This window comes from Pomacea canaliculata, linkage group LG10 (assembly GCF_003073045.1).
Source record: "Pomacea canaliculata isolate SZHN2017 linkage group LG10, ASM307304v1, whole genome shotgun sequence".
Lineage (NCBI taxonomy): Eukaryota > Metazoa > Mollusca > Gastropoda > Architaenioglossa > Ampullariidae > Pomacea > Pomacea canaliculata.
The window spans coordinates 26,447,273-26,469,636 of NC_037599.1; the positions used below are offsets into that span (position 1 = coordinate 26,447,273).

Sequence of the window (22,364 nt, forward strand, 5' to 3'; positions counted from 1 at the left end):
GGACACGACCCCTGTGCCTCGCTGCACGGGCGGCCGCCTTTGATGAGCCACGGTTCTAATGTGCCGCAAACTTTCGTCTGTGCTTTGCAGCATGCTTAACTCATTGGCATGAATTTCCAGCTTTTGTAGTGGAGCCTTTTCAGTTTCTGCGCTTCTCATCTGCATGCAGGTTTTCACCCGCGCGCACGTTGTCGTGTGCTCTTCATATACCGGCACCTGTATCTCTTTTCCTTCCTTCGTCCGCATGGTATTCCCTATAAGCACTCCTTCAATGAGATTGGGAAAAACGGCCGCCTCTACCTCGCCAGAGTAGTACGGCGACTCCAGCCGGACGTATGCAAGAGGTACCCACTGCGTGTCCGTGGATGCATAGCGCACCCTCCGTTTCCTGTGCGTGAGATCTTTCGGGTCGACTAGGTCACGCCTGACACAAAGTAGGTCGGCGCCCGTGTCCCGCACTGCAGAAACCTCGTGACCATTGAGGGTCACCTGCGTGCGGAAGTCACAATAAGCGGAACGCCTACACCTTCTGTCCAGCAGTGTTCCACTCCTCACCTCCTGATCCACCACTCTCACGGTGGCCAGAGTGATCGTACTCCCCAGGGCGACCTTGTCGTCGGAACTCTTGGGGAGTTCCGGACACTCTGCCCTGTAGTGGCCCACTTTACCGCAATGGAAACAGGCCTTGTTTTCCTGCTTTTGGTCATCCGGGAAACGGGGCTCGCTCCGCCGTTCCTGCTGCTCGCTCTTCTGAGGACGAGTGGTGGGGTCCGTGCGATGGCTCCTCGCTGCCACTCTCGCATCTGAAAACTGTTGAGCCAAAACAGCCGCGACATCCACGTCCTTGGGTGCCCTCTCCCTGATGAACGTGGCTAGATCAAGGGGTACACTGTCCAATAGCTGTTCCATTAGTATTAAGTCTTTTAGACTTTCGAAGGTGGCTGCCTTGCCTGCTAAGTCCATCCACCTCGCCAGGTACAGGCGGATCCTGGCCAGGTATTGTTGGAAAGTTTCGCCTCCTTCCCGCCGGGACGCTCGCAGTTTACGTCTGTATGACTCGGCAGTTAGGCGAAACCTCGCCAGGAGAGCGGCTTTAAGCTTTTGGTAGTCTTCGGCATCACTATCGCTGAGGCCTATATACACCTCGCTGGCCTTTCCCTCAGCAGTACGCCCAATCTGATTGCCCAGGTGCTGAGGTCCCATTGTTGCAGTTTAGCCACCGCTCAAACCTACAGAGATACGTCTCTAGGTCTCCTTTTCGTCAAAGGGTGGGATTTTTCAGACGTACCACATCTCTTGGATGCCTGGCGCATCCTTCCTCTCAGCCACGCTTCTAGCACGGGCAATCTCCACATCGTGGCGTAGTTCCTCGAGACGGATTCTCTCTGCTCTCTCCTCTCGTCTCTCTGCTCTCTCAGATTCCTCTCGTCTCTCTGCAAACGCTGCTAACTCCAGACCTGATAGGCCTATCTCCCTACCTAGGCGTAGGTACCTTTCCAGGGCTGGTTCTGTGGGCTGACCTCCCGATGGCCCCCAGCGCGAGGGTGAGCCTCTACGCTCAGGTGACTCATCGCTTCCCGCATCACTGGGCGACTTGGACTCGAACCTTCCACCGCGCGCCGCCACTTGCGAGCGCGTGCGCGTGGCCACCGCCTCCTCTACGTCGGACATGATGGCTTAACAAAGAAAGAAAAACACGCAACCGCGCCTCCGCGGAATCAACAGAAAAATATCCGCCTAAGTACTGAACCGAGGCAACAACCGCAACCAGAAAAGCTGAACTAGCGGACACCAGAAAGTAACATGCGAACGCAAACGCAAGATCAGAGAAGAAGCAAGCCGAACGTGCAATCCGACGCACTACAGAGTAGGAAAGACAACCGTCGGGACGAAAAAGCAACAACCCGCGGGGTGAGCGCGTGAGAATCCCCCCTCCACCCAGCTCGGACAAGGAGAGCAACTACTCGCCTACACTCACACACTGCGCACAAACTGCGTAGCCTACCCACGAGACAAACAAGGACGTTACGAAACAAGACAAGACAACATTCACGGGTTCGAGGAACTAAGGGTGGGGTGAATCATACCCCGCATCTCCACCAATTGTCGCGTTCCGCCCCCCAGCCTCGCCAGAAGCACGCGCACAGCCGCTCACACAGCCGGCCAGACACGCACAGACACTCGGCCGGAGGCAGTCTCCGACTTACCTCTCGAAACCCGTGCACAAACACAAACCACGACAAAGACGGAAAAAAACGATACAAGCACGCAGTTTTAATAACAAGTATAAACACGCATACACATACACCCACACACACACCCACAGAAAAACGGATCAAAAAAAAAAAAAAAAAAAAAACAAAAACAAACAAACCCCCACGAGTACTCGTAAAATAAATATAAAAACAACAGGGGACTGCCTCCCCGCAAAGAGGTTACAATTAAAATAAGCACACACACAGCAAAGAAAAACAAAGAGCACTGCGACACAGCGCAGGCAAGTGTCCGCTCAGTGTTCGTAGAACCAGCGGAAACCACCCCCCTCTTCCTCTGGACCAGCTGTCCGGCTGACCCCACGGCTCTCGTCCCGGTAGACCTTGGTCACGGAGACTCCGCTTGTCGACCTCCACCCTAGGCGCTCCCTCCCGATGGCTGGGCCGCACACAGGCACAGCAGGGTCGCGCTCACGCGCCGACGAGGCGATGAAGGCGCAGGGTCGACACAATCACGGATAGTCCCACCAAAGCGGACGATGACACAGATGATGATCACAAAACGTCCAGCGAGATCACAATTATGTTGAACATGTAGCATACGTGGAAAACGGAGAAGACGTAATACATGTAGAAGTAAACAAACGTAAGCCTGTAGAAAAACAACAATTCATCCAGTCAATCATACGGCACTCCGAACATATCTCAGTTTATAAAAACACCCTTATACACATACACAACTATGACCAACCTGGTCATGAAACCGCTTGCTCTCATACAACTACATAATTTTATCGTTAGACAAGCGGCCCCTAACTCATAAATTCATACATGAAAACAAAAACAAAAACAAAAAAAAAAAACAAAACAAAACAAAAACGGGTGCGTGCCACACGCGACGCGACCTGGCCATTACAAATTCTAACCTAGAACTAAAGGCTCTAAAAACTAGAAAAGAGTGGAACTCAGAGAAATAGACTACGCTCACCCAAAACGGCTTGTGCTATGGCCCGACGGTCAGCTGCCCTCCACAACCGGAATGGCAGAAACTCTCCCGTGGAATCCGACACCTTCCATCCGAAGTTCGGTTTGGGTAACACGGCGCAGCCTACACTGCCCACATTGGCCCGGCCTCCCGCCGTCCTTCCTGACACCAACGCTCTACTCTCCTCCGAGCCCAGGTCAGAACTGCCACGAGGGACGCTGCTCTCTGGGTCACTTCCTGTCGCCCAGGGCTGTGACCAATCGTCAGCGCCCACGACACCCAGCCACGCCAAGGCGCGTGAACGCTTTTCACGCCAAAACCTTGGACAGGGAAGGGAGGGGCCCGACCAGTGCACCCCCAAAGCTCCCACCGGCAGCACACAGCACTCAAGCCGACGTCACGTGACGTAGCAAGAGCGTGACGTAAGACACGGCTACGGTCAGAGGGAGAAGGCCTTGACCTTTCCCCTGCACACCGTACAAAAAAAAAGCCGCCAACCGTCGTCTGCTGTGAGCTGCCTTACTGAACAGGAGCGTCCCCAGGCGCTGACAGAAAGGCCGAAATCGTGACACGCGACATATAACATCTCCATTACTCCCTTTATTTAAACTTTTTTCTCCATACAGCCTGTTCTCTTCTCTCTCTCTCTCTCTTACTATCTCAATCAGATACTTAGATATAATAATTCATATCGATGACCGTAAGAACAAGCTTCATTTTATCTTTAGTACTCTGTACCCTATCTGCATGACTTCTAGGCCCTTACATGCTTTATATAGACTTTATAAAGACTTTATAAAACCCAAACCTTCTAGTATTGTTAATATGATACCTAGAGGATTGTCATGGTATCTCTGTAATACGTGTCCGACATTATACATTACCACCACCATTACCCACTTCCACGTGAAATATTCTACATATCCAAAAGCTTGATGGCATAAATTAAAAGTGTTGTGTTCAGAGTACTACACGTTACCATGAGTTCTTTTGAAAATATTTTCAACACGTATGTGCCTCTTTCGGGAATAAGTGTGGAAAATATGCGCAGACATTATTTCACATTATCTCACACTTCCATCTTCGTCTCTTTGCTTCCTTCTCAACTTCTGTTACAAGCTCTGGTTGCTTATCGGCTGCTATTTCCTTCCTCAGATTTTGTGCTGCTTCGTTCATGGTGCATCTCTGTGCCTTCACCTTATCTTCTTCTGCTTTCTCAATGAGCCTGTGTATCTCCTTTGGAACAGCATAGTACCTCCCTTGGTTCTTTTCGCACAGGCTCTGAACAAACGTGAAAGTGCAAACAGAGTTTTAATACTGATTAATGTCTTAATTTTTTTCCTCATATCATAATTCTTTCTAAGCAGAAATTTCTTGACCGATTTCAACACAAAAAAGTAATGGATCGCTGCACCAATTGTAGAAAGCATCCACTAATTGTGTTTTCTTGATAGCAGGGAATTTATAATATGGTATCATATGACTGGATACAAATTCTAAGGGTACATATAGTGAACTTAAGCAAATTATTAAACCAAAATCTTTGAGAACAGTCTTAGTAAACATTACCCTAATAGCTTGCAGGGCCTCGTCTCTTTGTTGTTTCTTATCCTTCTCGGATGCAGAATTTTCGATTGCAATGTACCGATAGCCCACTTCTTTAAGAATTAGTTGGATACTATCAGGAGCATTTATGATTGCATGGGATAGTGCTTCTTTTCTACCTCCTGGATAAGAAGAAGTAAATTTAATTAAACTCTAATTAACCGATCTGTTTTAGCGAATGGTCAAGCTCTTTATATATAATATTCTCATAAATGTTGGCATAAAACAGACACATCATACTAACGATAGAAAGACGCTATAATGTATAGAAATAAAAACCGTAAAAGTCATGTAAATATAAACATTTCTTGTTTAAGTCTTTAAGCGCACTAAGAGATTATAAACGTAAACAATACGCAAGCATTTCTAAATCTTATTACTCCACAAGAAATGACAGACATGCAGGCAGAGAGAGAGACAAAAAGTAAAGTATGAAAGTGAAGAGAGGGAGGAGTAGAGAATAGAACGAAGGATAATCTAATAATGAGACATAGAAATGAGATTTATTCACTATAAAAATAGAAACATTGTTATAAAGTAGGGCGCATATCTTTTGCAGGTGGGCTTAAGGCGTCCACTTGAGTGAAAGCAATGATCATAAAGTTGCAAATATTTTCTGTGAAGATGGTCTTTATTGTTTCGTAAGCATCCATCTCCTCCTGATAGGCACAATGGAAGAAAAAATAAACCTTGAAATAGAGGCTAGGTTTACTAGGTTTACAAGTCCTGTCCTTACCAAGCTATTTGATGCGAAGGTAAAGGAAGAAAAAACGATGTAGAAGGAGATTAGGTAAACTTGTGGCAGTAAAATGTCTTTCAGTGATATTGCCTACAAAATTTAAACAACAGATTTTTATGTGGAAGAATGAGTGCCAAATATTTAGTAACGATATATTTTCTTTGTAAGAAGACCTGGAGAAAAGACTTCACAGCAGCGCTTGCAATGCAGATGAAACAGTTATCACTAACATACAGTTATAGCTTGTTTAACAAAGGTATCTTTTTCAACATACAAGAAATTATATGTATAAATTATTTAGAAAGAAATATTCCTCTAGATCAGGAGGGTGGAATGTCCGGCCCGCGAAATCAGTTGATCCGGTCAGCCAGGCAAACGCACATTTCAGTAAATCTGTAAGCTTAGTATAACAGCAAGATAAAGGTATATAAAGTAAATAATAATGTTAATAATAATTTCGAGGGACATTTCAGGAACATACGGGATAATCAGGAAACGTGAGAGTTACAGACGTGACAGACACATATGCTTCTATATGCGTCCTAAATGGAAAATTTTGGAGCATTTTGCATCCGTGTGACCTTTCAACTCCACCCTTTCATAAGTGGATTCAATGCCACTTTTGGTTACAAATTGACTATTGATACATGTAACGTACTTCTACAATACCGTGCACCTCAGTGTACAGTTTAGGCCTACAAGTGTCCAATGTAATTCTTTCTTATTATTACTATTATTGTTATTATTACTATTATTGTTATTATTGTTGTTATTATTATTGCACTTTACTGCACAACCACAAACACAAAAATTGTGCATTAAAAATAAATATTTTGGTACAATATACTCTGTCTCGTCGAGGAACTTTCTCATTATAAACATATATTTGACTGCAAATAATTTCCTCGCTATGCTTTTCATAGGAGTAGAGCATATTTTCGAGCATCTTATTTCGAAAAGATGGATTGTGATGATTTAGAGGTGAGCAGTGCCAGCCAGGCTGAGATTGAACACTTTACTTTCTAAAGAACATTAAATACAACCTCGCGCTAGGCTCTGATGTTATGCATCGCCAATTTCAATAAAAATAATGGATACCTATCAAACTAAATAACCAAACCATCAATAAAACTACAGCTTACAGAAGTATTAAAGGGAGTCAACTAGGCAAAGAGAGAGATGAAAGGGAGAAAGGAAACCGGCATTGACGCAAGAAGAAAATTTTTTTACATTAATTTAGACCTTTAAGAAACGACGACTACCCGCAATGACAAAAATAGCCACATGGGGTCCAGGAGAAACCAGCGCCGTGCCCTTTGCAATTTCCCGTATGATTTCTTCCTCTTGGCGATGTGTGTCACTCAGTCCTGGTAAATCCGTAATCTATCAAATAGGGACACAATATGAAAGAAGAAAAAGGAGAAGGAAGAGGAGGAGGAGGAAGAGGAGAAGGAGGAGAAAGTTAATTAGGGGAAGGAGATGGGCAGAAGAAAGGATAGACGAATAAAATTTGAAACTGTATTAAACAATGTGTACATTGAAGGTGTTCTACTGAGCAAAATGTTTGGAAGTTACTTAGGAAAAATATCACCCTCTAATTATTGCTTCTAAACGTGTTTGAAGTATTTGAGTGATAGATATGCATCGTCATATTGAACTTCAATTAGCTCATTATTCTGACTGCCTTCGTTTTGTGGAGACTCCGTTGGTCTACTTTCATGTAATAAGCAACTAAAAAATGCAAATCTTTTGGTTGTTGCTGCCGCGTGATTCAAGTCACATGCATGCAGCTTGACTGCCCACACGAAAATAATATGCGTCTATTTTATTCTTTTAATGGTTTCTCTTCACTCTCTCTCTCTATTTCTCTCTGTCTCAAAAGATTTTGAAATAAAACGTCACCTCGAGTTTAACTCCGTTAATTGTAGCTTGACCCCAATCGGATGATTGAGTTCCAGACTTCATTCCTTGTTGTACTTTAAACTCATCCTTACCCAGCAGCATGTTACCCAAAGAACTTTTCCCGCTGCCCGTCTTTCCAAAGAGAACCAAGTTGTAGCGTTCATCGTCTAGAGCTTCAAAAATGTGTAAAATAGTTTAAAATAAGTGCAAAGCTCATCTCGCCATTGAAAGCTCACTCCTGCGAAGTTATCGTACAGGAAGAAGAAAAGGAAATAGAGGACGAGTAGGAAATTATACTACTACTAATAATAATAACAATTAGTAGTAGTACTAGAGGAGGAGTAGTAGTAAAAATAGTAGTAGTAGAAATAATGGAAGTGAAAATAAAAACAGGAGGAATATAAACAAAAAGAAACAAGGAAAGAAAAAGAAAGAAAGAAAGAAAGAAAGAAAGAAAGAAAGAAAGAAGGAAAGGAAAAAGACAACAGTAAAAATGAGAAGTCCATTCATACATATAATTACACACACAAACTCACACACAATTGCATTAAGATAAGCTGGCACACACATATGAATTCTATGGTTCATTAAATTTCTAGGAAGGAAGAAACAATGTTATACAAAACTGTCATCTTTATAGTTGACATAAGCTTTTGTTACCGTCACAGAATGTTGACCTTTCTTTCATTTCCTTTTCATATCCCTGTTGACGATGAAATATATAGCTATGTAATATGAAAATGAGAATGCTTGTGCTTGCGATAGTACTTAGCAAATATTGCACATAATTATTTCATGAATAAGCATAAAGCTCAAAGTTTCCACGAAAGAAAAACAAGACTGAGAAAACACGTGACACAATAATATTATCTATACATCTCATAGTTGTTATACACAGGAGTGAAAAAATTGCTTTATCTTTCACGCAGGACTGTCCGTACTCCATCTCACCCACACCCCACACTCTTACACAAATACACCTTCATGGACGATGATAAAAAGCAGATTTTACCTGGTAATAAGACGTTTCGACATAGGACTGGGCGCTGACTCTACTTTGAAAATCTGTTTCGCATGTGAAAACTTTTACTGTTTTCAAGGGCTAGATGGAAGGAAGTAAAATGATTGTAAACGATATTATCTACAAACATAAAGTTTTGTAGACATTACAGTCTTTGAATCTTAATTCTGATTCTCGGAAATTATTATTTCAAGACTAATGCTAAGTTATGCCACGGTACTATGTGTTACATCATCTATATTTAGATAGTCAACCATTCATTGAAAAATTTGAAGATTAGGAAGATTTAGTTTGTGAAGGAGAACTGGAATATTGTATCTTCCACGCCAGAGTAAAAAGATAAAAATTAATTTACATCCATTAATAATAACTTACAAACACCAGTCTGTTCTACAAGTCCGTCCTTAACAGTTTTTATTCTCTGACAAAACTAAACGGTCTTAATAATGACAATACCTTATTGATTTATGTTGACCCCTGACATACCTGAAACTTATCACCATGGTGCTTCTCTGATGCTCCTTGAACTGTTGGTTTGATCGCAGTTCTACTCTCAGAGTGCCTTTCATTGCATTCAAATGGAGCACCTGTGTAACACAAAGGAGCAGGTTCAAAGTTTAAAGCTTCTTGTAAATTCCTTGCTATTCCAGCAGAGAAGTAAGTATTTTATACAAGCAATCGGTATATATAAATATATATTCTTGTAAACATACAACATTGTAATCCTAATTTGCTTGACGTTGTGGATGTAATGCACAAATTTTAATGTAGACTAAATACAACAAAACTAATATTTGGTCTACTTTGATACATTTTCTAATTAATTTTCTAATCAGTCAGATCAGTAGACGTACCTTCATTAAAGGCAAACGCTCTAAGACGCATGAACTGTGTCTTCCTGTCCTGTACTGGATCCTCGTTGCTGAACACAATGTAGCGATGTCCTGCCTCTTTAAGCACATCTTTCACCTCTGAGCAAACTGTTTTTAGTTCTTCGTCAATGTTTTTGCCCAGGCGATCTCCAAAGGTAAAGGCCACTATTAGTATTGAAGTGAAATATTTCTCTCCCAAGGCTTTCTTAATTTGCTGGTACATCTGGTGTTCCTCGGATGAATAGCACACATCCCACCGAATGGCCATCAAAATGATGTCAGGATGAAAAGCATACCATTGTTTTATTTCTTCCTCGGCAGACGTCTTGACGATACCAAGATTTCTCACGTCAGGTGTGTCAGTCACCTTAAATACAGTGTTTCACAACATATATGCTTTCAGGAATTAAGCAGAAAGTCCGAAAATCTATTTCTCGTGATGAATTTTTTTTAAGTAAAAGAAATGATTAAAAATTTATTATACATTTCTATTATTGAGATGGTGAATAAAGAAACTTTCCTAAGACTGATTTTGAACGCAGCAGAAGAAAAATAAATGAAAAAGTCTGATTTTCAAAACTTTAATTTGAATAAACTGAGACAACAGCCTTGGAATGACTGCCAAGGAAGAAAGCTTCTTACGTTTCCCAAATATCAAACAAGATGTACTAAAGATAGTAATTACAGAAAATTACTGATCAAATTAATAGGCGGCCTACTAAAGGTTATTTTTAATAAATTTCCATGATTAGAAAAGACGGGGCTAAACAGCTTACAAATGAAATTGTTTAGGCTGCCTTACTGTGATGGCCACGCCATCTATCTCAGCTGACCGCGTCACGGTGTAAGTGGTGGCTGATGTCGGTCCAGGGGAGACACTGAAGGCGGAGGTGTTGAGAAGGTAGTTGCCCAGGCTGCTTTTACCACTCTTACTTTTACCGATGATCATCACCTTAAATCCGTGTCCTTAAAATATTATTTCTAAATGTAATAATCAGTATCTAATGTTGAAAATTTGCAAAATGCAAGGTAAAATGAATGAATTAATTATATATATATCTATAACAACATTTTTAAATGCTGTTTGTTTGTTTGTTTGTTTGTTTGTTTAAATAAAAAGAAATTTTCCTGTAAATCTTTCTTTTTCTCGTGCGTATGAATAACACACTAGTATATAAAACAGTTCTGATGTTAGATGATTTTATTAGACTTTAACTTACTGAACTCATTAACAAAGTTAAACACTTGGTGAACACGGCCATCTTGTTTGCTTGCACCGAGTGAACTGTCAAAGATGACGTAACGATGTCCAGTGCCGTCCAAAATGTCCTGAAGAGTAGGATGAGAACGAGCCAGAAGCTCGTCGATGTCCTTTTGTAGTTTGTCTCCAAATGTGAAGAGCACCACAAGGCGTCTTCTGAGATTGTCTCCCCACAACCTTCTGAATTTGTTGAATCTCATCACATCAGCGTCAAGATCATGGGAGTCACAGCGAATGGCCAGCAGGATCAGATGTGGATCAGGACACATCGTCTTCCACTTCTGGATTTCTTCTGTAGCTTTAGACTCCTCTCTTAGTTTTGGGGCCAGGATGTCGGGCGTATCTAGGACCTTGAGAAGTAACAGTGATCGTTCGAATTTATGAGGCTAATGTTGGGAACCACAAATGTGATGCAAATTTTAACTGCTCTTTACTATCTTTTCGTCTTCTCTATTAGTCTCCATTCCAGCACTTTTGATTATATTGTCTTATGCTGCTGTTGCTGTATTTGATGTATATGAAGCCGACGGTATTGTTTGGTAAGTATTTTAGTATTACCTCTAGAAAGAATTTCTCGCGATGAGCGGCAGCTTGTACATGGCTCAAAACACTTGCCGCAGCAAACATTATGGTCTTAGTATGAGGCTTTGAAGCATTAAATAATGCATTATGATTAATTGATTTATTGATTTCCTTAAGTATTAGACTTGGTAAAAACATAGTACAACAAATTTAGAATAATTTTGTCTCACGATTACATTTTACGTTTTTTTTTTTTTTTGGTCTCGACCTCATACAATTTTGCATCGATTGGTTTACACTGATTTATTAAATTTCTGAAAAGATTGTAAGATTCTGACCTTTACGTATCCATGTTCTGTTTTTGTCATTCCAAACTGACATGTCATGTGCGATCTCTGCCTAGTGTCTGCCGACACCTTGCCGAGAAGAACATTTGCAGCTGTGCTTTTACCACTTCGTGAAGCACCAATGATGATGATCCTAATCTCTTCATTTTGAGTTTCAGTTTTGTTCATATTGTCCTGGGCAGAAAGTGCATTCATGCATACATAAAAGAACATGTAAAAGAAAGTATCTTATATTAGTTTACATTACCGTGTCTCCCAGAAAAAAAACCCGATGGGTTCTAATGTTTTCTCCAAAAGAGCTATTAGGGCTATTTTAGGGGTGTCTTATTTGTGCATGTAAATTTATTCACATACAAAAAATACGTTTACTTTAATACAGTTATATCATCTTCTGTTTGAATATCTTATAACTTTAATTATTGATATATTAATATCACCATTTTCTAGTTCAATATATTTGACGTGTGTTTCAGCGATCTTCACAAGAAATTATATTCACGAGCATCCTCAAAAATAATTTTAGGGCTTATTTTTGTAGAAACACGGTGTGTTCTTTCACATTTTAAAAGATGTATCGCGGAGGGTAAAGGCAAATAAAAGAGTAATTTGGGTACGCATGTAAAGGATTCATGCCATTCACTAAGCTTGATGTATTTAAGCTACTGGTCGTTTCATTACTGCCAAAATTACTGCCATTCGGCAAATTTTCTTGATGGTCAAGTTATTTTAAGAAAGGGTTAAATAGGAAAGTTCTGTGATATAGTAACCACGAATTAAGCAGTCTCTAGCACAAAGAGAGATGTCTATTAGTGCTGGTGGGACGAACATCAAGTCTGTAATATAGCGATAAGAGCTGAGATGGAAGGAAGCAAACATACCTTTTGAACAACAGTGAATTCTGAAATCAAACTTTCATGTCAGGTAAGTCAGGTTCTGTAACACGTCCCCAACCTAGCGATCACCACTTCATGTGACTGTGATACCTGCTTGGAGGAAATGACAGCTGAAGCAGGGGGCGGGGCCAAACATCAACGTGCTGTCAATCACATTTAACGACCTTAGCGTTTCAGCCTAGTGGATTGTTTATTATTCGTCAGTACTATTTTATTTTTGGGGTGGTCATTTTATGTTCTGAGAAATTACAACTGCGAGAGAGCTTTTGAGCAAGCATTTGTGAGTGACTAGACATGTATGTTCGATAAACTCGTTAAATAAGAAAGCAGTTTTCAGCATGTGTTGCTGCTTCAGAAAACATTTAAATATATAGGAAAAAAACACGACCTTGGCTATACCTAGTGTATGAACTATTGATGACAGATGTTAGCCAGGTCGCGTGTCTTACTTCATCTTGTGGATGTGCACTGTAAACATTCCATCGGAGTGTGGCTAAGAACGAAAAGCCTACTTTCGAACTAAAGAGGGGCTAGAGACTGATATATATCATACACGTTACTTCCGTGAGTATTCTAGAATATTCCATGAAATAACAGATGTGATTGTTTGGTCTCTGCCTCCCTCTTCTTCTCAGTCAAACTAGGTCTGTCTGTCCTTCATTCTCTCTCTCCCTGATCGTCTGTGTGTCTGTGTTTTGTTATTGCCTCTGTGTGCAGACATCTCTGAACATACCAATATCGTAATATGTTTTTAAAGTTATAGCCTATGTTTCTAAACACTTAAACATTTTTAAAATGGTCAACATTTTAATTAAGAATATGACATAAGCTAGGGAAGATAATTTGTTTCAATGAGCTGTCAAATGTTATGTGTAAAAAACAAATATAGTTGAGAGGCTGCTCTGTGCAGTCTGTGACAATGTCTTTTCATCACAACGTCAGTAAACACAACGCAACCCTAGAAATTATGTGTTGGTGAGCGTGCATAATTGTGTCAATTTGCGTGTATGAGAATAAAAAAAAATAGAAAGACAACCAGAGAGTCAACATTGTTGCACATATAATAAGCGGTTTCAAATCGGGTACACATACTCGAAGTAAAGGAATCCTTGCGTTTCTTTTGTTTACTTTTGCCTGCTAAAATATCAAGGCGAACAGATCTTATGATGGCTTCACACCACGTCTTCCTCATCGTTGGAAAGACAGGCAACGGGAAGAGTAGCCTGGGAAACTGTCTTCTGGGAAAAGAAGAGTTTAAAACTGGTACTGGCATGTTTTCAACAACAGCAAGAGCTGAAATGATAACAAGATTTAGAGGCAAGCAAAGTATAACGGTATGATATTTTATTCAAATCTTGTTGTTTACGAAACAGTCAGCGCAATAAACTTTTGTTAATTGCAAATATTTCTTGTTGTAAAAACAAAGTTACAATGATGTGTGTAATGTTATTTTGCTTTTGCAATAATCATTAATGCTATGGAAGACAAGATGTTATCTTTAATGTAAATGAAATAATTATAAGGTATACCATTTTCTTTTTTTAAGGTTGTGGACACACCAGACATTGTTAATCTGGATTACAGTCCTGATGAGAGGGAGAAAGAAGTCCAGGGCTGGAAAACAATGACATCACCTGACCACCCAACCATCCTACTTGCCGTGCGATGTGACGTGCGCTACACGGCCGAGGAGTTTGCCATCTACAAAGACTTTAAGCGCCTTTGGGGGGACAACGCCGGCCTCAGGCGCCATCTGGTTGTGGCCTTTACCTTTGGGGACAGGCAAAACACAGACCTCAAAGAGGAGCTGGAGGACGTGCGTGAGGAACTGAAGAGTGTCTTGAAAGATGCCAACCACCGCTACGTGCTTTTCAACAAAAAGGTCAGTAGGTCATTTGAACATGATCAGGTGCATATCCGGTTGGTGGCGAAGTGATTAAAGCATCCTTTACGGTAGAATTCTACATCCTAAAGAAGACAAAGAAGAAGAAAGAAGAGGAAAGAATAAAGAAGTAAGATGGAAGAAGACGAGCAAAAATACTTTCTGAAACAGGCGCAATTTATCATCTAGAAAACACATTGCAATATTTGGAATTATTTTCGCGTCGTTGGTTGGTCATGTCATATGTTTCCTGACTACTGTAGTGAACGTGTTTTGAAAACCTAACGAAAAAACGTTAAGGACAGCAGTCTTTATCTGTCACTAATCACTTGAAACCCTAGTAGCTTCTGTTACTTCAGGCAACCATGCACCTGTCAGTACTTTTGCAATAAACCTTGTTGTTCAGGTCACAAAAGAGATATGCTCTGTTTTTACTGCCTCTGTTAAACTGTAAACCAACACGAGTCAAAAGAATTGTCTTACGTAATATACTTTCGTGCCTCATGATTCACCTTTTATTCTTCACAACGCGTGCTTTGTTTCTTTTTGTAGCAAGAGTGGAAATACACCCTAAGTCGTTGCAAAGGATCTTTATAAAATGAGATGACCCAGGAAACTGTGTATACATGCTTCAAAACATTCTCACGGAGAAAAAAAGTTCCACGAATAATAGAAACAGCAGCTTCTATAATAATAATACTGTTACATTTATTATACACCTTATGGTTTACCCTTATAGTCTATGTGAAGGTGAGTTCAGCGCAGTTCGTAAAGATAAGTAAGTGCGTTCAGCGCAGTGTCTTAAAATTAAGTAAGTGCGTTCAGCGCAGTTTGTAAAGTTAAGTAAGTGCGTTCAGCGCAGTGTCTTAAAATTAAGTAAGTGCGTTCAGCGCAGTTCGTAAAGTGAAGTAAGTGCGTTTAGCGCAGTTCGTAAAGTTAAGTAAGTGCGTTCAGCGCAGTTCGTAAAGTTAAGTAAGTGCGTTCAGCGCAGTTCGTAAAGTTAAGTAAGTGCGTTCAGCATAGTTCGTAATGTTAAGTAGGTGCCTTTAGCGCAGTTTGTAAAGTTAAGTAGATGCGTTCAGCACAGTTCGTAAAGTTAAAAAAGTGTGTTCAGCGCAGTTCTTAAAGTTAAGTAGGTGCATTCAGCGCAGTTCGTAAAATTAAGTAAGTGCGTTCAGCGCAGTTCGTAAAGTTAAGAAAGTGCATTCAGCGCAGTTTCTTAAAATTAAGTAAGTGCGTTCAGCGCAGTGTCTTTAAATTAAGTAAGTGCATTCAGCGCAGTGTCTTAAAATTAAGTAAGTGCGTTCATCGCAGTTCGCAAAGTTAAGTAAGTGCATTTAGCGCAGTTCGTAAAGTTAAGTAAGTGCGTTCAGCGCAGTGTCTTAAAATTAAGTAAGTGCGTTCAGCGCAGCGTCTTAAAATTAAGTAAGTGCGTTCAGCACAGTTCGTAAAGTGAAGTAAGTGCGTTCAGCGCAGTTCGTAAAGTTAAGTAAGTGCGTTCAGCGCAGTTTCTTAAAATTAAGTAGGTGCGTTCAGCGCAGTTCGTAAAGTTAAGTAAGTGCGTTCAGTGCAGTTCGTAAAGTTATGTAAGTGCATTCAGCGAAGTGTCTTTAAATTAAGTAAGTGCGTTCAGCGCAGTTCGTAAAGTTAAGTAAGTGCGTTCAGCGCAATGTCTTTAAATTAAGTAAGTGCGTTCAGCGCAGTTTGTAAAGTTAGGTAAGTGCGTTCAGCGCAGTGTCTTTAAATTAAGTAAGTGCGTTCAGCGCAGTGTCTTAAAGTTACGTAAGTGCGTTCAGCGCAGTTCGTAAAGTTAAGTAAGTGCGTTCAGCGCAGTGTCTTTAAATTAAGTAAGTGCGTTCAGCGCAGTGTCTTAAAATTAAGTAAGGGCGTTCAGCGCAGTTCGTAAAGTTAAGTAAGTGCGTTCAGCGCAGTTTCTTAAAATTAAGTAAGTGCGTTCAGCACAGTTCGTAAAGTTAAGTAAGTGCGTTCAGCGCAGTTTCTTAAAATTAAGTAAGTGCGTTCAGCACAGTTCAGTGCGTTCAGCGCAGTTTCGTAAGTTAAGTAAGTGCGTTCAGCGCAGTTTCTTAAAATTAAGTAGGTGCATTCAGCGCAGTTCGTAAAGTTAAGTAAGTGTGTTCAGCGCAGTGTCAGTTCAGCGCAGTGTCTTAAAATTAAGTAATTCAGCGCAGTTGTAAGTTAAGTAAGTGCATTGCAGTTGCGTTCAGCGCAGTTCGTAAAGTTAAAGTAATGCGTTCAGTGCAGTTCGTAAAGTTAGTAAGTGCATTCAGCGAAGTCTTTTAATTAAGTAAGTGCGTTCAGCGCAGTTCGTAAGTTAAGTAAGTGCGTCAGCGCAACTTAAGTAAGTGCGTTCAGCGCAGTGCGTTCAGCAGGTCTTTAAATTAAGTAAGTGCGTTCAGCCAGTGTTAAACGTAAGTGCGTTCAGCGCAGTTCGTAAAGTTAAGTAAGTGCGTTCAGCGCAGTGTCTTTAAATTAAGTAAGTGCGTTCAGCGCAGTGTCTTAAAAGTTCGTAAGTTAAGTAAGTGCGTTCAGCGTTTCAGTCGCAAGCACAGTTCGTAAAGCGCAGTTAAGTAAGTGCTAAAGTTCAGCGCAGTTTTTAAAATAAGTAAGTCGATTCAGCACATTCGTAAAGTTAAGTAGTGCGTTCAGCGCAGTTCTAAGTAAGCAGTTCGTAAAAGTTAAGTAAGTGTTTCGCCAGTTCTTAAATTAAGTAAAAGTGCGTTCAGCGCAGTTCTCTTAAAGTTAAGTAGTGCGTTCAGCAGTTCTTTAAATTAAAGTAAGTGCATTCAGCGCCGTTCTTTAAAATTAAGTAAGTGCGTTCAGCGCAGTTCGTAAAGTTAAGTAAGTGCGTTCAGCGCAGTTCAGTAAAGTTAAGTAAGTGCGTTCAGCGCAGTGTCTTTAAAATTAAGTAAAGTGCGTTCAGCGCAGTGTCTTAAATTAAGTAAGTGCGTTCAGCGCAGTGTCGTAAAAGTGTTTAAAGTAAGTGCGTTTTCAGCGCAGTTCAAATTAAGTAAGTGCGTTCAGCGCAGTGTCTTTAAATTAAGTAAGTGCGTTCAGCCGCAGTGTCGAAAGTTAAGTAAGTGCGTTCAGCGCAGTTCTTAAATTAAGTAAGTGCGTTCAGCGCAGTTCTTTAAATTAAGTAAGTGCGTTCAGCGCAGTTCGTAAAATTAAGTAAGTGCGTTCAGCGCAGTTCGTAAAGTAAGTAAGTGCGTTCAGCGCAGTTCTGCGTTCGCGCAGTGTCTTAAAATTAGTTAGGTGCGTCAGCAGTCAGTTCAAGTTAAGTAGTGCGTTCAGCGCAGTGTCTTTAAATTAATATAAGTGCGTTCAGCGCAGTTCGTAAAGTAAGTAAGTGGTTCAGCGCAGTGTCTTTAAAATTAAGTAAGTGCGTTCAGCGCAGTTCCTAAAGTTAAGTAAGTGCGTTCAGCGCAGTGTCTTAAAATTAAGTAAGTGCGTTCAGCGCAGTTCGTAAAGTTAAGTAAGTGCGTTCAGCGCAGTGTCTTAAAATTAAGTAAGTGCGTCACCAGTTCGTAAAGTATAAGTAAGTGCGTTCAGCGCAGTGTCTTAAAATTAAGTAAGTGCGTTCAGCGCAGTTCGTAAAGTTAAGTAAGTGCGTTCAGCGCAGTGTCTTTAAATTAAGTAAGTGCGTTCAGCGCAGTTCGTAAAAGTTAAGTAAGTGCGTTCAGCGCAGTGTCCTTAAAATTAAGTAAGTGCGTTCAGTGCGAGTGAAATTAAGTAAGTTGCGTTCAGCGCAGTTCGTAAAGTTAAGTAAGTGCGTTCGCCAGTTGTAAATTAAGTAAGTGCGTTCGTTCAAGTAAGTGCGTCTTCGTAAATTAAAGTTTCGCAGAAGTTAAGTAAGTGCATTAAGCGTTTCAGGTCTTTAAATTAAGTAAGTTCAATTAGTAAGTGCGTTCAGCGCAGTTCGTAAAGTTAGGTAGTGCGTCAGCGCAGTGGTCGTAAATTAAGTAAGTGCTCAGTGCGTTCAGTTCGTAAAGTTAAAGTGCGTCAGCGCAGTTAAAAAAGCTGGCGTTCAAGAAGTAAGTGCGTTCAGCGCAAAAGTTAAGTAAGCGTTTCAGCGCAGTGTCTTTAATTAAGTAGTGCGTTCAGCAGTTCCAGTGTCAGCGCAGCTTTAAAATTAAGTAAGTGCGTTCAGCGCAGTGTCTTAAAATTAAGTAAGTGCGTTCAGCAGTTCAGTTCGTAAAGTTAAGTAAGTGCGTTCCCGCAGTGTCTTTTAAATTAATTGCGTTCAGATTCGCAGTGTCTTTAAAATTAAGTAAGTGCGTTCAGCGCGTTCGTAAAGTTAAGTAAGTGCGTTTCAGCGCAGTGTCATTTTTAAAGTAAGTGCATTCAGCGCATTGGTCTTAAATTAAGTAAGTGCGTTCAGCGCAAGTTCTAAGTAAAGCGCAAAGTAAGTTCAGCGCAGTTCAGCGCAGTGTTTAAATTAAGTAAGTGCGTTCAGCGCAGTTCGTAAATTAAGTAAGTGCGATTTGTAAAGTTAAGTAAGTTGCGTTCAGCGCAGTGGTTTAAATGTATTTAAATTTAAGTGCATTCAGCGCAGTGCTTAAAATTAAGTAAGTGCGTTCAGCGCGCAGTGGTCTTAAAATTAAGTCAGCGCAGTGCAATTTGTGGCGTTCAGCGCAGTGGTGTTTAAGTAAGTGCGCGTTCAGCCGCAGTTGTAAAGTTAAGTGCGTTCACGCAGTGTCAGTAAGTGCATCAAGTTTTAAAGTTTAAGTAGTGCGTTCAGCGCAGTGTTTCTTAAAATAAGTAAGTGCGTTCAGCGCAGTGTCTTAAATTAAGTAATTGCGTTCAGCGCAGTGGTAAGTGCGTTCAGCGCAGTTGTTAAAGTTAAGTAAGTGCGTTCAGGCGCAGTGTCTTAAATTAAGTAAGTGCGTTCAGCGAGTTCGTAAGTTAAGTAAGTGCGTTCAGCGCAGTTTCTTAAAATTAAGTAAGTGCGTTCAGCGCAGTGTCTTTAAATTAAGTAAGTGCTTTCGTAAAGTATAAGTAAATGCGTTCAGCGCAGTGTCGTAAAGTTTAATTACCAGTAAGTGCGTTCAGCGCAGTTCGTAAAGTTAAGTAAGTGCGTTCAGCGCAGTTAAAGTTAAGTAAGTGCGTTCAGCGCAGTTCTTAAATTAAGTAAGTGCGTTCAGTACAGTTTTAAAGTTAAGTAGTGCGTTCAGCGCAGTTTCTTTAAAATTTTAAGTAAGTGCGTTCAGCGCAGGTGTCTTTAAATTAAGTAAGTGCATTCAGCAGCATTGTCAGTTAAAATTAAGTAAGTGCGTTCAGCGCAGTTGTAAAGTTAGTAATGCGTTCAGCGCAGTGTTCTAAGTTCAATTAAGTAAGTGCGTTCAGCGCAGTGTTCGTGTCTTAAAATTAAGTAAGTGCGTTCAGTTCAGCAAGCTTAATTAGGTAAGTGCGTTCAGCGCAGTGTCTTTTAAATTAAGTAAGTGCGTTCAGCGCTACAGTTTCGTAACGTTTCGTCAGCGCAGTCTTAAATTAGTGCGTCAGCGCAGTTCCAGTAAGTGCGGTTCATTGTCTTTAAATTAGTAAGTGCCGTTTCAGTGCAGTGTCTTAAAATTAAAGTAAGAGTGCGTTCAGCGTGTCTTAAAATTAACGTAAGTGCTTCAGCACATTCATAAAGTTAGTAATGCGTTCAGCGCAGTGTCTTAAAAAGTTCAGGCAGTTGTTCAAAAGTCGCATTTTTATTGAGTAAGTGCGTTCAGCGAAGTGGCAGTTGAAAAGTCTTCAGCGCAGTGTCTTAATTTAAGTAAGTGCGTTCAGCGCAGTTCGTAAAGTTAAGGTAAATGCGTTAGCGCGTCTTTAAATTCAGTTCAGGCGCAGTGTCTTAAATTTAAGTAAGTGCGTTCAGCGGCAAGTTTGTAAGTTAAGTAAGTGCGCAGTCAGCGCAGTGTCTTTAAATTAAGTAAGTGCGTTCAAGCGCTTTCCAAAGAAATTGCGTTCAGCGCGTGTTTTAAAAGTTAAAGTAAGTGCGTTTTCGCGCAGTTTAAAAGTTAAGTAAGTGCGTTCGCGCAGTTCTTAAAGTTAAGTAAGTGCTCAGCGTCAGTGCAATGTCTTTAAATAAAGTAAGTGCATTGAAAGTGTCGTTAAGTAAGTGCGTTCAGCGCAGTTTGCTTAAAATAATAAGTTGAGCTTCTTTAAAATCTTAAGTTAAATAAGTGCATTCAGCGCAGTGTCTTTAAATTAAGTAGTGCGTTCAGTACAGTTCGTAAAGTTAAGTAAGTGCGTTTCAGCAGTGGTCTTAAAATTAAGTAAGTGCGTTCAGCGCAGTGTCTTAATTAAGTAAGTGCATTCAGCGCAAATTGTCATTTGAAAATTAAGTAGTGCGGTTGAGTTCGCTAAAGTTGGTAAGTGTGTTCAGCAGCGCAGTTTCTTAAAATTAAGTAGTGCGTTCAGTCGCAGCGCTCAGTAAGTGCATTCAGCGAATTCCAGTAAGTAATCATGCAGTGTTCTTAAACATAAAGTAAGACTCTAAGTGCGTTCAGCGCTAGCTCGTACGTGCGTTCAGCGCAGATGTCGTCAAAGTGACTTCAGCGCAGTTACTTAAAGCGCCTGCAGTTTCGCTTAAGTCGCAGTTCAGTGTTTAAAATTAAGCGCAGTTCTTTAAAAGTCAAGTGCGTTAGAGTGCTTTAAAATTTGTTTTCTTAAAATTAAGTAAGTGCGTTCAGCGCAGTGTCTTTAAAATTAAGTAAGTGCATTCAGCGCAGTTCGTAAAAGTAAGTATATGCGATTCAGGCGCAGTGTCTTAAAATTAAGTAGTAGTGCGTTCAGTTATCGCGCCGTGTCTTAAATTAAAGTATGCAGTTGCGTTTCACTAAGTAACTCGCAAATTAATTAAGTGACAACATTAGAGTTGCGGACTTAAAAAAGTAGGCGTGCGTTCAGCCGCAGTTTCTCATTATAAGTAAGTGCGTTCGAGCGATCATTCTCGTAAAGTAGGAATGCGTTCAAGCGCAGTTGTCTTTAATTAAGTACATAGTGCGTTTCAGCCGCAGTGTCTTAAAAATTCCAGTAAGTGCCGTTCAGGCAGTATTGTAAAGTTAAGTAAGTGCGGCAGCGCAGGTGTCTTCTGTTAAATTCAAGTCTGCGTTCAGACCAGGTCAGTGCTTAAAATTAAGCGTTCAGCGCAGTTCGTAAAATTAAGTAAGTGCGTCAGCGCAGTTCGTAAAGTTAAGTAAGTGCGTTCAGCGCAGTTTTTCGTAAAATTAAGTAAGTGTGTTCAGCGCAGTGCTCTTTACAAATTAAGTAAGTGCATTCGAGCGCAGTGTTTCCTAAAATTGGAGTAAGTGCGTCAAATCCGCACGCTAATTTAAGCTGCGTTCAAGCGCAGTGTCTTTAAATTAAGTAAGTGCGTTCAGTACAGTTCGTAAAAGTTTAAGTAAAGTGCGTTCAGGCAGTTTCTTATAAGAATGCGGTAATGTTAAGGCGTCAGTGTCTTTAAATTAAGTAAGTGCATTCAGCGCAGTGTCTTAATTAAGTAAGTGCGTTCAGCGCAGTCGTAAAGTTAAGTAAAGTGCGTTCAGCGCAGTGTCTTTTTAACAAAATTAAGTCTTAAAAACTTAAGTTGCGTTCAGCGCAGTTCGTAAAGTTAAGTAAGTGCCCGTTCAGCGCAGTTCAGTCGGCATTAAGTTAAGTAAGTGCGTTCAGCGCAGTTTCTTCAGTCGTAATTAAGTAAGTGTGTTCAGTACAGTTCGTAAAGTTTAAGTAAGTGCGTTTCAGCGCAGTTTCGTAAAGTTTAAGTGCATTCAAGCGTTTCTAAAAATAACAAGTTCACAAGTAAGTCATTTGCAGCGCGTTAAGTAAGTGCGTTCAGCGCAGTGTCTTTAAATTAAGAAAGTGCGTTCAGCGCAGTGTCTTAAAATTAAGAAATTGCGTTCAGCGCAGTTCGTAAAATTAAGTAAGTGCGTTCAGCGCAGTTCGTAAAGTTAAGTAAGTGCGTTCAGCGCAGTGTCTTTAAATTAAGTAAGTGCGTTCAGCGCAGTGTCTTTAAATTAAGTAAGTGCGTTCAGCGCAGTGTCTTTAAATTAACAAAGTGCGTTCAGCGCAGTGTCTTAAAATTAAGAAATTGCGTTCAGCGCAGTTCGTAAAATTA

The 22,364-nt window shown here is 40.7% G+C and overlaps 5 protein-coding genes across 8 annotated transcripts in view; 1 reads left to right on the plus strand and 4 right to left on the minus strand.

Annotated features, from left to right (window-relative positions):
- The window catches only part of LOC112574545 (GTPase IMAP family member 4-like), a 283,763-nt gene that overhangs the window by 218,917 nt on the left and 42,482 nt on the right, over window positions 1-22,364 (minus strand). The window lies entirely within an intron of this gene.
- The window catches only part of LOC112574535 (GTPase IMAP family member 4-like), a 287,359-nt gene that overhangs the window by 216,233 nt on the left and 48,762 nt on the right, over window positions 1-22,364 (minus strand). The window lies entirely within an intron of this gene.
- LOC112574531 lies at window positions 2,359-10,325 on the minus strand. Of its 4 annotated transcripts, none has more exons than XM_025255668.1 (10): window positions 10,140-10,324; window positions 9,320-9,704; window positions 8,952-9,052; window positions 8,457-8,546; window positions 8,105-8,147; window positions 7,445-7,617; window positions 6,785-6,925; window positions 4,768-4,956; window positions 4,272-4,479; window positions 2,359-2,865 (listed from the first exon to the last, which is right to left on the minus strand). In XM_025255668.1, the coding sequence occupies exons 1-10, from the start codon at window positions 10,284-10,286 to the stop codon at window positions 2,795-2,797; spliced, it is 1,548 nt and encodes a 515-aa protein (XP_025111453.1). In that variant the 5' UTR covers window positions 10,287-10,324; the 3' UTR covers window positions 2,359-2,794. The 4 variants fall into 4 exon arrangements, 2 of the variants coding, with proteins under 2 accessions (XP_025111453.1, XP_025111454.1); XR_003101450.1 differs by lacking the exon at window positions 2,359-2,865 and adding an exon at window positions 5,540-5,632 and having other exon boundaries at window positions 4,338-4,479; window positions 4,768-4,925; window positions 10,140-10,325; XR_003101451.1 differs by lacking the exon at window positions 2,359-2,865 and having other exon boundaries at window positions 4,338-4,479; window positions 4,768-4,925; window positions 10,140-10,322.
- LOC112574544 (GTPase IMAP family member 3-like) lies at window positions 10,428-11,532 on the minus strand. The gene is made up of 2 exons (XM_025255696.1): window positions 11,459-11,532; window positions 10,428-10,948 (listed from the first exon to the last, which is right to left on the minus strand). The coding sequence occupies exons 1-2, from the start codon at window positions 11,504-11,506 to the stop codon at window positions 10,529-10,531; spliced, it is 468 nt and encodes a 155-aa protein (XP_025111481.1). The 5' UTR covers window positions 11,507-11,532; the 3' UTR covers window positions 10,428-10,528.
- LOC112574543 (GTPase IMAP family member 4-like) lies at window positions 13,474-14,906 on the plus strand. Its single transcript, XM_025255695.1, has 2 exons — window positions 13,474-13,694; window positions 13,907-14,906. The coding sequence occupies exons 1-2, from the start codon at window positions 13,524-13,526 to the stop codon at window positions 14,294-14,296; spliced, it is 561 nt and encodes a 186-aa protein (XP_025111480.1). The 5' UTR covers window positions 13,474-13,523; the 3' UTR covers window positions 14,297-14,906.

Coding starts and splice junctions, on each gene's coding strand:
- LOC112574531 (XM_025255668.1), bottom strand. CDS start 10,286: ATGATCATCGGTAAAAGTAAGAGTGGTAAAAGCAGCCTGGGCAACTAC. Junction 9,705..10,139: donor TAGATGGCGTGGCCATCACA/GTAAGGCAGCCT, acceptor ACTGTATTTAAG/GTGACTGACACACCTGACGT. Junction 4,957..6,784: donor GTAGTCGTCGTTTCTTAAAG/GTCTAAATTAAT, acceptor TCGGTTAATTAG/AGTTTAATTAAATTTACTTC.
- LOC112574544 (XM_025255696.1), bottom strand. CDS start 11,506: ATGACATGTCAGTTTGGAATGACAAAAACAGAACATGGATACGTAAAG. Junction 10,949..11,458: donor CAGAACATGGATACGTAAAG/GTCAGAATCTTA, acceptor TTACTTCTCAAG/GTCCTAGATACGCCCGACAT.
- LOC112574543 (XM_025255695.1), top strand. CDS start 13,524: ATGATGGCTTCACACCACGTCTTCCTCATCGTTGGAAAGACAGGCAAC. Junction 13,695..13,906: donor GAGGCAAGCAAAGTATAACG/GTATGATATTTT, acceptor TCTTTTTTTAAG/GTTGTGGACACACCAGACAT.